The sequence below is a fragment of the Homalodisca vitripennis genome, chromosome 7, assembly GCF_021130785.1.
Source record: "Homalodisca vitripennis isolate AUS2020 chromosome 7, UT_GWSS_2.1, whole genome shotgun sequence".
NCBI classification, from domain to species: domain Eukaryota; kingdom Metazoa; phylum Arthropoda; class Insecta; order Hemiptera; family Cicadellidae; genus Homalodisca; species Homalodisca vitripennis.
In genome coordinates, this window is record NC_060213.1 from 61,304,528 (window position 1) to 61,319,281 (window position 14,754).

At 31.7% G+C, this 14,754-nt stretch overlaps 1 protein-coding gene across 1 annotated transcript in view; it reads left to right on the forward strand.

The window, feature by feature from the left end:
- The window catches only part of LOC124366738 (A disintegrin and metalloproteinase with thrombospondin motifs 12-like), a 47,937-nt gene that overhangs the window by 6,338 nt on the left and 26,845 nt on the right, over positions 1–14,754 (forward strand). The window contains exons 2-8 of the mRNA XM_046823339.1: positions 1,073–1,191; positions 3,391–3,630; positions 5,529–5,667; positions 8,236–8,426; positions 10,763–10,852; positions 12,032–12,156; positions 14,053–14,202. Coding sequence (XP_046679295.1) covers positions 1,073–1,191; positions 3,391–3,630; positions 5,529–5,667; positions 8,236–8,426; positions 10,763–10,852; positions 12,032–12,156; positions 14,053–14,202 — 1,054 coding nt within the window. The remainder of the gene's footprint in view (positions 1–1,072; positions 1,192–3,390; positions 3,631–5,528; positions 5,668–8,235; positions 8,427–10,762; positions 10,853–12,031; positions 12,157–14,052; positions 14,203–14,754) is intronic.

A 14,754-nucleotide genomic window follows, 5' to 3' on the forward strand; every position in this document is an offset into this window, starting at 1 on the left:
GTGTCTTCCAGTTGATTTCTCTATCTAGCACGACTCCTAAATATTTTAAATTTTCGCACTGGGATACTACAGCACAGTTCTGTTGGCACTGAATGTTACTACACAAACAATTGACACATCAATACAAAATTGAATTACTAAAAATTTGCTGATCTGTTTTTAAACTAAAATTGATGTACTTAGTTTTCTCTGGGCTTAATAACATGTTATTTTTTTAAAACCACCACTGCAGTGCTTTAAGGTCTGAATTCATCTCTTGCTCTATATATCATCCCAATTATTTTTTACATACGATAAAGCTGTATCGTCAGCAAAAGAGAAAATGATCAACTTCAGAAAAAATTAATCAGTGTCTGTTTATGAAGATGTATTGTAAAATAAGCTAGAATATAATCGTGAGGTCACAGCTTTATCTGAAATGTGCAACAAATATCTAAAAGTGTGTCTCAAAGACTCCAGTATAACCAGAAATGGATGTTCAATTAGGTACCTAAACTGTATAAAGATTACAAGAATGATCACCATTATCTGTTGCGACAGAAACACAACATTTTGAAAACTGCTATCTGCTCTCTTCTTCGGGTCTCAAATCTCAAAATCTAAGTTTAAACAAAAAGTAAACAAATAAAACACATAACAAGAAACATGCTAAGTCAAATTTGATAAAAAGATAATTGTATATTAAAACCATAAATATATACCTTAAATTAAGCATCAAGCAAGGAAAAACTCAATACAGATTTGCTGCTGAATCACATGCACATACTACTGCAGACAAAATGAGATTGAACAGGAGGTCCTGCGTGGTTCATTCTTCGTCAACATGACAGTCTGATGTTAATAGAATGCTCGTTATTTTAAGTGAATAAAAAAAAAATGTCTTTTTTTTTTTTTTTTAATCCACCTCCTTATATCTGTTATTTAAAGTATTAAAGCAAATGTAACTTCTTATAAATATTACAATAATGAGTATATCCTTTTGGCTACAAAATTTTAATTTGAATCTCATTCTTTTTCAGTCATTATTTTGTCTAGTTGATTACTTATGGATGATAACCATACTTTGTTACAGGTCGTTATACCAGAGACATCACCGACTTCCACATAGTTGTCCCTCAGAAAGTTCATCCAAATGGCTCCTTCCATTCTCACCACCTTCCACACTATTTCCATCCTTCCGTGCGAAAAAAGGCAAGCTTACTTGTGTTTTAATCAGATGTACAGGGTGTTTTTGAACTCTTGTCAGATATTGGAGGGGATTATTCCTATGGTTGTAGTAAACTCATTTTTAAGTATAGTCATATCACTTGGAATGTATGTGTAACCAATCAGCTGTTAATCTAATGGTGGTTTAACAAATTTAGTTCTCCATCAATCCTGTCTCTTGACTTCTTACTACTTTAGTAAAAGATACCTATTAAAAATATTTATATTCTGTTTACCATAGCTAATATTCTACTGTCGTTCTAAATGCAATTAATAGTATTAACACAAACAAATGTCATGGTAATTAATAATTACTGATAACAAATTCAATGTGTTGTGTATGACAATAAATATGCTCAAGGCTTTAAATACATATATCTTTTTTTAATGTGAACACTGCCACTAACCTATCTTTGATAGTTAATAAATCTCTTGCCACCTAAATAATTTTAATTCTTTCACTGAGAACTGGCTAGAAAACAAACGTATTAACTTCACATGTAAGTTGCAATATTTTAGTTTTTTTTAACCTAAAATTTTATTAGATTGTCATTAAAATTTTCTAAAAAAAGGGATTTTTATTGTTGTGTTTTTTGTTATTGTAAGTCAAACACTGTAATGGTAACCATGTTCAAGTGTGAGATTTTCATTATACATTTTTTTAATAGACATTATTAATGTTAACTTCCATGCAAAATTTTGCTGATCTATGTGTAAGGATTTTAAAGGAAAATATATTTCAATAGAAAAAACATATATAAATATACACAGAATATAAAAAACTTAAAAACTTACCTCATTAAAAAAATAAGTTTATTATATAATTACAGGAACAATCCTCTAAAATATCCAACAAGAGTTCTGAAACACCCTATGTATGTCTCTTCATATAATAACATTAAAATTGGTTATTGTACCTTAAATGCACACCTTAATTATATAGAAAATATAATAAACTATTTTAAGAGTGAATTTAATTTTTATGGTTAAGCAATATTTAATGGCCAACAATAAGTATTTGTTAATAAAACTGAAAATTACTAATATTTGAGAAATTGTATTGATAAAAATGAATATACTTACAATGTAAGGTAAAAGTACACTTGGATCTAAGATATCTTCCGCTCTTATCTATACTATTATTTTAACTCTCTTATTATTTTATTTCCCCTGATTACCAATTGTGTTCTAGTTGAAAGTAATAATTAATTGCTTCTCTTTGTTTTTTATCTCATCCAGTTTAGAGGACAGATATTGCAATGACTACAGAAATTGACCACTATCATTATCCTTAGATCCAATGTAGAAAATGTCTATAAAAACAAGTTTTAGTTTGGCTCACTTAAGTTTTTGATACAAAGTATATTATCTGTTAAAGGAAACATCTTGTGGTGCACTCCACAGCCATGTATATACAGTTGCTAGAGTGAAATCCAGCGTTGAAAGTAATATAATGTTTTAAGCTATCCTTTCTTTCTGAAATTAACCAGATGACTTGAGTATTTATATATTTATTAAGGCACATTTCTTTACAAATGGTGTGTAAAATATTTATTTTAGATATTAGATATTATTTAGAGTTTCTTCAAATAAAACATAAAAGTTATACTTTTCCTGTGTAGAAATAAAAGCTGCAAATTTAAAGAAAATTTATTTAGTGTATTGTACTATCTTGGGACTATTTTCTGTTTAGATTGTCCTTACATTGAATTCTCTACTAATAAACAGTACACTTTAGCATAACTATCATCAATTTAAATGTTTTCGTTATTGTTCTAGAGCCAACTCAAGAAAATATAAAAATTCAAAAATAGAGTAGAATTTGAAAAGATAGCCATTTTAGCTTCATAAATCAACATATATATATATATATTAATTTTTAAATTATAAAAATAGATTAATCCACCCATTTGCCCTATAGACTGAACAAAGAGTATGTGCCATGTACATACATATGTGTGTCATGTGTAATTTAATTGGGTGTTTCGCATTTTGTCTCAAAACGGCCTGAATTACAAAAATTGTGGTATTACAAACAATAATTGCAAATTTCAAATGTTATTTACTATTGAAAAACATTCCAAAATACCTAAAAGTCAGACTAACAGGTTCATTGCCTGGGATTGTAAGCAATGCTTAAAATTAGTTACAAGCACTAATGCTCATCAAAACCACAATTTCCAGCGGAACCTAGAAGATGAAAGGATCCACTACCTGTTGCACTTTGGTGGTTTGTCTCATGTGCTTGAGCTCGAACCCAACGCTCACATAACCTCTCCCGGCATGTTGGTGGAGACTAGAGCCACAGGCAGTGACATTTCCGGAGCTACATTTCGACGTCCCCGCAGACACTTGTGTCATTTCCACGGCTCAGTGCGAGGCAGTCCCGGTTCCCGGGTGGCAATATCATCTTGTGATGGGTTGGTGAGTCTAGTTATTATTTTTTCACTCAATCACATATGGATATAAACAATTAGCAAATTCATTTTAAGTTTGAAGTGTTTTATCAGTATTACATTAATTATTTTATTATATCGGGTGTCCCGTAACTCTCTGGACAAAGGTATACCACGTTATTGCTTAGGTCAAGAAAAACATATTTGACCATAAGAACATGGGTCTCCAATACTTAATTTCCCATATGTCTGTCTGTATGTGTTTTTTATTAAAAAAATTAATATCTTAAAAATGTATGAATTAAATTATACCAAATGTGGCTCAAATGTTTATAACAAGGCAAGTTACTGAAAAAATTATCATGAAATTATCTTTAGTTTTTTCAAAATGGTGGCCATTAAAACTTTTAATTTTTGAATATCTTAATAAATAACAGTTGTTAACGAATTTTATCATAAATCTAATGACACCAAAATAATTTAAATCAAATAATAAATAACTGATTTAGAGCAGATTTACTGTGACAAGACATGGCCCACATTGAGGTTCTCAGCGAATAGCCAACAATACATGAACTGAATAAACGACAGCTTTTAGAACATAAAAAATACAAAAATAGTGTATCAATACATGGTTTCTATATAAATAATCAAATAAACAAAAACTAAACAAAGGCAAAATTTACTAATTAAACAATGCATTTCATGTTTAATTAAAACACACAAAGTTTAATATATATTTTTCAAACATTTACATACAAAAAATAAATTGTTGCATGGAAAGAAATATAAATCGTAATCTATGAACAGAAGAATACTAATATTTTAATTAGTAGTATGCAATTACATATACTCTAATTTAAAAAAAAATAAAAAACAATAATTATCAGAATTATTTTTATTCATTATCTCAAAGATTACAAATGGAGTCAGTTAGTTCATGCTTTTAAAATTGTTGTTTACATTATTTTAAACGTAAATCTAAAGAGAAAAAAAAGTAACATCAAAGTTGTTTTTTATAGTTATTGTTCCAATGAGTAAAAAGAGTGGGTCCATAGTGATTCTTGCAGTGATTACTTTAGTGGTTAGACTGCAGCTCTGGTGGGAGGTGGTTGTAAGATTATCTGTCCCTTGTACAATGGTTTTCTTTCGTACAGTTGGACATGGTGATTTTGGAAGGTGTAGAGACCAGCCTGTCTTGTATGATGCAGATGTATATCTCTATTTCTGGGAAAATCTACACCATCCACATGCAATACTACCTCCTGGATGTACATTGCTACAACTGAGGAGTCCACAGGTTCTTGAATACCTCTCTACAGCTTTCCATCTGTCCGAGTCCAGCCGGAAACTTTATGGCCATTTTATGGGATAAATATTCGCTGAAGGTTTGTTGCTGATGTTCCACCCTCAAATAACTAATCCGTATCTCTGGTGAGCTTCAAACTAGAATAGATATGCTGTTTTTGTTGGTTCAGTGCTACTGAGTGGTTTAATTTGCTTTATAACATATAAAATAGTGCTTAGTTTTCTGGAGAGATTGTTGTGGTGTTGGGTCCAGGTTATTTTGTCATCTATTATTTTTATTTGTAATAATGTGGATTGTGTCCCTATTTCTATGCCAGGGATCATTGGAACATCTGCTTTTCTTCCAAATGCCCATTAGCTGTTCTTTTTATTGATCGACCACTTGGTCATTCGTAGGACAGTATTGATAAGCTGTGTTTTGAATACTCAATGCAAGCCTGTCCGCTGACCTCTCATGTACGATACCTCTCTCGATTACCTCTCATTTAAATACAATATCATTGATACCACATACATTTAAAGCCTTATATTTTTCATGTTATATTCTGTGTTCCATAGTTAAATAAGATGTATTTACTGTAAATCAGCTATCAACTCTTACAATTTACGTTGTGCAAGGTTGGTATGATACGGACCGCAAGCGGCACGTTCTTTGTGGAACCACTTCACGGAGAATCCCCTGAAGAAGGGAAGGAGCACATTCATGTGGTCTACAAGCGGTCGCTACAGCCCACTGGACGTAGTTGCAATGTAAGAGGTAACCAAGAATTCTTGTTAGATCTAGGAAAATCGTAGGAAAACACTATGCACGTGCCATGTATATTTACTTGTCAGGCAAATAGCACTGCCTCATTTTAATTTGAAACTACTCTGTATTTTGCAAAAGAGTAGTTTTCCAAATTGCCTAACAATCTCAAACAAATTCCACAAATTAACGAATGAAAGTTATTATTTTATGGTGTGCTGCACTTTTAATGTTGTCTGACTCAGTAATATTTTACAAAATAAATGTTTGAATTGAAATAAGAAATCTTAATATTGTTACTTAGTTTATAGTTAATGCTAAAAATGTTAGAGTTTATTTATTTTTATCAAATTATCTTGATTGGAATCTTCTTATTGTTACATTGATAGTAATACTACTACTAGTAACGATGGGAGACCAGGGAAAGGATATTGTTTGACGAATATATTTTTACATATTTAACGATATTATTAATGACGCCAAAGTTCGGCAACTTTCGGTGTTTAGCACACTAATAACTAATAACATCTTCGTAAAGCTTTTATGTGCATCTTAGTAATAGTGTTTGATTTTTAATATCAGATAATATTGGGTTTTATTACATAGTAGTGACAATATTCATTATTGTTCTATTTGTGATTATGTCATCAGTTTTACCAGCATAGCTTGATCTTGTAAGATTTAATGTGACAATAAACGTTCATTTATTCATTCATTCAGACCGAATCAATGGTAAGAAATGTATATTGTGACAAGTTTGAAAGTGAAAGGAATTCGTTGGTTATTGGTTGGAATAGGCAAAATCCTGTTTTACTTCCAGAGTGTGATGCAAACACATAAGTAACACGCATAAACAAGAAAATAAACTCTTATTTTTAGTGTGACTAATTCTGTAAATCATCATGATAACTTCTTGATCCACAACAGCTTGTTCTCTTTACTATTTAGATGCTATTGCTAACATCTTTGACTTGCTGCAAGGTAGAGCAATTAAGTGTATGTTGGCTATTGCTCAGTTACTTATGACAACCAATTCTCAGATATAATTGTATTCACTGAACGGTCAGTGTAACTTGTGCTAAAGACTCTAAACAGCACATGTTATTATGTCAATAGAAATACTTTTTTTTATTTTGAAAAACAATTTCATTTAGATATAAGTAAAAAGTTAAAGGGAATAGCGATTTCTCTTGAAAGAAAAATTTATCATCAAAAAACAGTTAAATAATGGTGAGTTGATTAGGAATTGAGGAAGTTACTTTTAGGCCTGGAGATATAATCAAAAAGAAATTGAAAAATCTGTAAACTGAGGTTTGAGTGGACTTTGAGGTTTGGATAACGAAAATATAAGTCCTGTGAATGGACAGATTCTGTGCATGTTGCATGTAGTTGCATAATTTCCATTATATATTTAAAAACGTTGAGTAAACATTCACTAAAATGAATGTGTATATCAACAGGTGAAATAAGAAATAGTATAGTACAGCTGAGTATTAAGTGAGAAAAAGTGTCAGCTATTTATCTGAGTTGCAGAATTTCAGTCTAATTTGCAGCAAATAGTTTCCTTGATAATATTAACATCAAGTAATTTTTTTACTCTTATGATATTGTTCTTAACTTTTGATTGCTACTTACAAAACATTAGTTGCAAAATAAAAAAAAAAATAATTTAAGTTTAAAAATTGTAAAAGCTTTGTAACAATTATGGGCTACTTCTTTGTGTAAAGTTATTTATTCATGATGTATGATTTTTATAATTTGAAAGGATAATAGTTTTTCGGAATTATGTCACCGGTAATGTTACAAAAACTTAACATTTTCACAAATAAATATTTTCCGCAGTATGTTGTTTGTATTCTGAACAAAGCAATTCCTTTTAATTACGAAAATGCATTAAAACAAAAGCAATTTTTTTAAAGTTCTGCTATGAAATGGGAAAAATAGTTTTAAATAGAAAAATAATCTTAGCAGATCTCTTCAAGTATTTTACTGGGATTTTGGGTAGATTTTTTTTTAATGGCTGGCTTTTAGTTAGCCTACATATTACGCAAGTTTTTCTGTATACCATAGTCTCTGTACCAATTACCTCAGATAAGTAGAAGTTTAAAATAGTCTGTGTCAAACAAAACAGAGAAATGTTGTTTACAACAAGATAGAAGTATTTCAGACCATGTGTAACAAAATAGGCAGACAGACAAGAGAAATTCAGCGAGGCCCCTAAATAATAAGTTTCACTAATGCTCAGCTAAATATTGAAACATGGTTAATAGGTTACCAGCAAGGCACAACTATCTAGAGTTCGGGTAAAGTTATATGTAACAAGCCACAATAAGCACTAATGGTTTCCTCGAAACCAGTGAGGGAGTGGAGAGTTAATAAAACAAAATAGGTTAAACTACTGTCTAATTGTACAGTCACTGAAGTATTTATCAAAATACACATAATTTTTACTTTCTCACATTTTTTCATGGATACGTCAGAGAATATTATGTTAATTTAGTCTTATTTTACATTTGTGTTGAATACATCATTAAATTGTAATGCTTGTATTTTGTAAACTTTGGTATATTGACTCTACAGGAGATGATTGGTGGAGTATATGGACGACTCGGTTACGTCAATACATGGACTCGCATCCTGTGCGTAAACGCTCGGAGGCAGGAGTGACCGTGCAGCGATGGTATGAGCTTATGATCGCCACTGACAAGAAGTTTCTTACATTTCATAAGGATATTGATGTTGAAGAATATGTCATCTGCATCATGAACATGGTATTGCAAGTTTTGTGTAGTCTTAGAATGTAGTTAATTCATAATGGAAAGCAAGCTATATAATACGAGGGTTGTTCAGAAAGTAACAATCATTTGGGACCACCTTGGAAGTGGGTTAGAGCCACATCTTGGCTGATAAACAATAGTATAATTACAATTGCTCAAAAAATAAAGAATACTAGTTGTCAACCATTATTTAAACAGTCTGGTTTATTGACACTCACAGGGCTCTATATATAAATATATGAAGTGAAGCTGGTGTGTGGTGTATAAGAGGCCTGTTTTTTTATAAAAGTTTACCTACTCACACTGGTTTAATACATGGAACTACTCAAAATGTCAGTATCCACATCATAACCTGTCCTTATTTGAAAGAAGTCCATCTAATAAGCCTGGAATTATTTTTTACACAATCCCTTCCAACGTTGTTTGTCTTGACCAAAATTAATTGTTTAACTCTGTAAGGGATACATTGGTGAAGGAGGCATATGAGTACCTGCTTGATAGCTGGAACTGGTGAGCTTCACCTTCACCATTTTTAATGTTTTCATTAAACTTTTTGAAGTGAAAACTTCTTTAGGCGCGTTGAGCGTTTTGGTAGAGGGTAAAATCCTCGGTTCGCGTCACCGACATGCTAATGATACTAACCTGCATGAAAAAGTCAGTCTCGCTGTGTTTTTTAACCGTAGACTTGGCCGCGGACTACTAACCTGCATGAAAAAGTCAGTCTCGCTGTGTTAAAAACTGTCCCGGCGGAGTATGAAAACAGACTGCGAAAATCAGTGACCTTTACGGCTTCCTCTCGCGATTTAAAAGTGAAGCCAATGTCGTACAATTCTGTAAGATGCGTCAAATTAAAGCTCTTAATATTGGCAATCTATTGGTTACATTTTTAAATATTAAAAAAATTTCGAAATAATTTTGATTATTGTTTACATTTTACATAGCGTTTACAATGACAAGAAAAAAGTAGTAAGCGAGGATTTTTTTTTTATTTTTTGGTCAGACAAAATTTGTCAGCGAGAAAGTTGTGTGAAAATAGATGAATATTTTTTTTGTAATTTATCATTTTTTTATTGGAAGTTTAGTTTAGCCTGTAGTAGCGTATGAAGTGATGAGTGAACGTTTCTGCCGGAATTGTAGTTGGCGCATTGGCTCACTGATACCTTATTAACTCAATAAATTAGTTTATTGTGCAATAAAAATACCTTTACGAAAGAACCAAGTTAATTTAACTAATTTATTAGTTTTAAAAATATTGTGGGTTTAATTTTTATTGCAATTATATACTTTATCCGTAGCAATAACTGTATTATTTACAACGGTGTTCAACTCACTGTTGTTCACTCGGTGTTTACTCACTTGTATTCTATGTTTAACTAACTATTAATATTGAGCAATTACAACAAGTATAATGATTGCATTGAACTTTTTTTCATTAAAATAATATTCTTTAATACTTACAGTACTTTTTTATTAAGATATTGTTAAGATAATTGTATATTAATTATTTTTTCAACCACTTTGTATTTATATTTTGTTCATGATTTGTTTAACCCATCATATGTAACTAATAAATAAAACATAAAAAATTTCATATCATTTTTGCATATAGTTTTAATTACTCTCAACTTAATAGTTCCGTTTTCACTTCTATCGGCAGTCCCACGACTGCTACTGTTTTTTTTTTATTTATTTTGATTATAATATTATTGTTTTCAGTACAAATTGTGTGTACAAAATGTATTTTAGTTTTAGTTAGGTCAGTTTATATTGTATTTCTCTGATAATTCACTTGTATTGAGTACCTTATACCTGTATATGTTATTTGCAAAGAAAGGATGACTAGTAACTAATCTCTGGTGTTTTGATTTCACTGTTGTATGCCTTTGGTTTTTTAGATTTCATAAAATTTTATTGATTACCATATTTTGGATCATCAATTTTTCTTCTTTGTCTTTAGTCATGTACTCTAAAGCACTTTAGACTACTAAGAGATACAGTGCAAACATGCTCTAAATCTATTTTACTTTGTGCTGGTTACTCTGATGATTAATAGTTATCTATCAATATAAGGATTAGTCTGGGAAGTTATATCAGTAATTTTTTTACGATGCTGTGTAATAGTGCTTGTTTGGATCAGCTGGGAATGGTAGAGGGAGAACCTTGTTAACCTGTTGGTCATTCAAAAACTACTGCTGTGTTTTATTTGTTTCTGTAAATGATTATCTATTTGCTAATTATTTGACCATTATGACTTTTTTAATTTTAAAAGTTGATAAATATAATACATTTTCTGTAACAGAATAAAATTTTAGAATTGTGTACTTTTGCAGGTAGCAGATTACTACCACGATAAGAGTGTTGGTAATTTGATTGACATTGTCATCGTTCGGATTATATATTTGGAAAAACAGGAAGAGGAAGTAAGTTTTTCCTAACTATTTGTATTACGTTTAACGTTCCTCATTGATTTTTCCACTAACACTTTGAAGACTGATTCTCATTAATATGGAATTATTTTTCTTTATATCAGAAAAATATTCCAATAACCAAAACTACTGTTTTTTTATTTAATATTTGTAATTCATAATTTCTTAACAGCCATTTATGGAAATTGATATGTAATTCAGTAAATTAGGTAACAATTTTAATCACATATTTATGCCCCTATGTACAGAGAAAATACCAACAGTAGGAAAATGTTCTCCTCAGAAATGAGTTTCCAGTTAGTCATCATTGCAAGTGAAAATAATTGATTGATGCTTTTATATCTGAGTTCCAATTATCTGAGATGTCAAGTTAACTGAGGCTGTAAATATTTAGTTATTTTTTGTTACTAAATTATGCTGAAGACATCGGGTTTGATTATTATGTGCCAAAGCACAGAGTAATATGGTGTCATTTTGCAATTCTGACTTGTTAGTTTGAGTAATAATGATAAAGAGTCAAAACTTGGTTGCAACAGGGTTGTAAGTCATGTTTACTTACTACTCAATGATAACATGGAAGAGCGGTATACTGACAATCAGCATTACCTGATGACGGATGAGGATATGGCATGGCCGATGTGCTTAACCATCAACAAAACAAAGAAGGTACAGACGAAACCATTTATAACATTTTTCATTCTAATGAATTAAAGATATTGGAAGTAGATAGCTGTAATGTAACTGATAAAAGTTACATTAAACATAGGAGAAGAGCACAGCCTGTGATGGAATGTTTCTTCAGTATTGGCGCAACATTGCAGCGTAACAAAGTGACAAGAGCTTATTGAAAAAATTGATCAGGGTCATTTTTGCTAAGTGTGATATTGTGTGATTTGCATTCTATGCAAGGAACAATAATAGAGTAATTTACTGAAGAAATTAATCATTTTTATGAATCAATATTAAGTTTTTATTTTAATTATCATGTTTTACTGCAATATCCGTTTTACCTGAGTTTTGCCATGGCTGTTTAGGTCCCGTTTAGCTTGGTCAATTAGACTTCTATTGTATATTTTGTTGCTTGATGCACAGATTGAAGCAGGTGTAGCCTGTACACAAGTAGCCTGTAGGTTTCAGTATGGGACAGGTTCCTCACTAACTCTCTGATGATAGATAGATCTGGAGACCAGCAACTCTGGAGAGTCCACATTGGACAGTTTCTGTATATGGCAGGCGAAGATGAATCCCAAGGATTACTTCCACCCGAACCATCATGACCTTGGAGTTCTCTTAACCAGGTAATTTGATCCTCAGGGTACTTGTCTCTAGGCTTGATTTATTTATAATTTGAGGGGGTAATTTATAGCAAATACATCTCTGACGCTGTATTTTACTTTTTGAAGCCACTACCTGACTATAAAAACATTTAGTACTGCACTGGAATTGTTTTCCATTATTTTTTTACAAATTTATGATGTAGCAAGCGTTCAGCTCTATTTTTAACTATACTACTGTTTTATATATATTCATCCATTCAAATTTTCAGAAATTAATTCGTTTATGAAAAAAATCTACTGCAAAGCAATTTTTTTGAAACAGAATAATTTGAGAAATAATTTTGACTATGATAAAATAGCAATGAAAACTCACTTGTGTTATTTAGTTGAGCAATTCAAAAATTGAACAATAAGTCTAAATGAACAAGTGGTGGAAAATGTACTACTTCAGTCTAGAGTTTAAGTGTTCTATTAAAATTTATTGCATTAATAAAATACTTTAAATAATTTGAAATTGTTATTTTTGCCTACAGAACTGAACCGCTTGAGATAAAGCCAAAGTTTAAAAACAAAAATGTGCTACAGTCTTAAAATTTTTATTTCTATATAGACAACATTGAGTATGATGATCGTGCATACAGTGCACAGGATTGGCTGAGCATTAGCGGTCTATCTCTCGGGAGATATCCTAAGAATGAGTTGAGATATAGATTTGAAAATGTGTATGAAACTTGATTAAGTTCAAAGATGGTGCATGTGCCTCCATGTGATGTCCCGAACTGGCCAGAATGCCATCAAGGATACACTCATGGGTGACCTCCTGAGCAGTTGTCCATGGGGCAGGAATACCCCTGGCATGATCACAGGGTACTTTTTGGCAGTAGTTAGGTCAAGGCACTTTTTCGAACAATGGAATGACCATATCCACCTGGATGCTTTAGAGAAAATACCTATAGCCTCGAAACATAGTAAAACCTGTTTACGACATATGGTCTGGCATGCACCTACCTTATAATACGGTGTGATAATTGACATTTTCATTATATATTGTTGTTTCCACTTTTTTTTCTCTTAGGACAAGAAGCTTAGAAATTGCACATAGTCCTAAAAAGACCTTTGCGCTGCTTCTGGAGTCATAGGTTGTTCTGGAAGGGTAAGGTTGGAGTTAGGGGCTGCCTCCTGTCAAGATCCATGAGGAAGAATTTAGGGTTTTAATCTCTGTCATGTCTCCTTGGAATAATGAGAAACTAGCTCTGAACTAGCCTCTCCAGTTGAAGCAAGCAGGGGGTGGCACGCCCTTATGTCTAGGCTAGCAAGAACCTTTGACACTTAGATAGCTCCAGTAATTCCAACAGTCATCTGCTATAGTAGACTAGACCTGTCAATCTACCCTTGCACCCTAGAATCTCGACATTGACAGTTAGTGATGTGCTGCTCCTGGACATCCATAAGGTTGCCCAGATTTAAGTGACACATCAATTTTTGTTGTGCTCAGTGTAGGTTCAACTGGAAGGTATAAACCAGCCAGAAGTGAAGCCTCCTGGGGTTGCTTTCCACTTAGTAAGCAGATAATTGAAATACTGACTACACCTTGAGATTTATATTTGTGGACTGAATATGGTAACTAGATTTTTCTACAGTTGTAAAGAGGTCATTACGGACTTCTTGTAACTATAAATGTTTAATTTGGTTTTTTATATTATTTCATAAATTCTATAAACGAATGAATTAAATAAAAAATAGTTGTAAGGTTGATATCATTCTATCTGTTTCAAAAGTTATCCAATCAAACCCAATCTCTGCAGTGGGAATGAGAAAAAAAGGTCATTTTAAAATCGTTATATTACATCTCAACATGCAGAGAACTGCTTCCAATCCTCAACTACAATTTGATCAGTTGGCACTCTGCCAGCACAGGTATGACATCTGTTCAGCGGACGAGGACGGATGTAACCTGCTGGGGTTGGCGCACATGGGCACGGCTTGCTCCAATGACCTCAACTGCTGCATCAATGAGGACTCTGGCCTGATACTGGGGATCACTGCTACGCATGAGATCGGCCACACGTGAGTAAGCTTTTGGTACTCTTTTTCTGATTAGGAGATTGCAATCATTCTGGTTATAAACGTGCAAAGACCAATAATTCTTTATCTCTAATTGTTATAGATACATCTGTATTAAGTGGAGCTTATAGATTCGTAGTGTAATTCAAAATCAGTTCACATTTAAGTAAAGTATGTTAACTAAATAAACTAAACTTATATTCGAAACAGTTAAATCTCAGAGTATTTTTTTTTTAATTCAAAATCAATCAGTATTTGGTTATTCAATACTTAAAGCAAATATATAAATAAAGCTAACAAAATTATGTTTTGATTACTCAGAATTCAATTTTGTATGTGTATTATAAGTGTATTTCTGTAATTAATGCAAATAATTGTTTTTCAGTTATTATTAATGTTGGTTATTTCAGTCAATATTCATCTTTTTATCATTTTAATACTTTTTGTATTTACTTTTGTGATGTGTCTGATGAAGATAGCCTTGCGATCGAAAGGCCTCACAAAAAATAAAAGTGTTAAATATTGGTTTTATGTTTTTGATGTAATTAAAATATA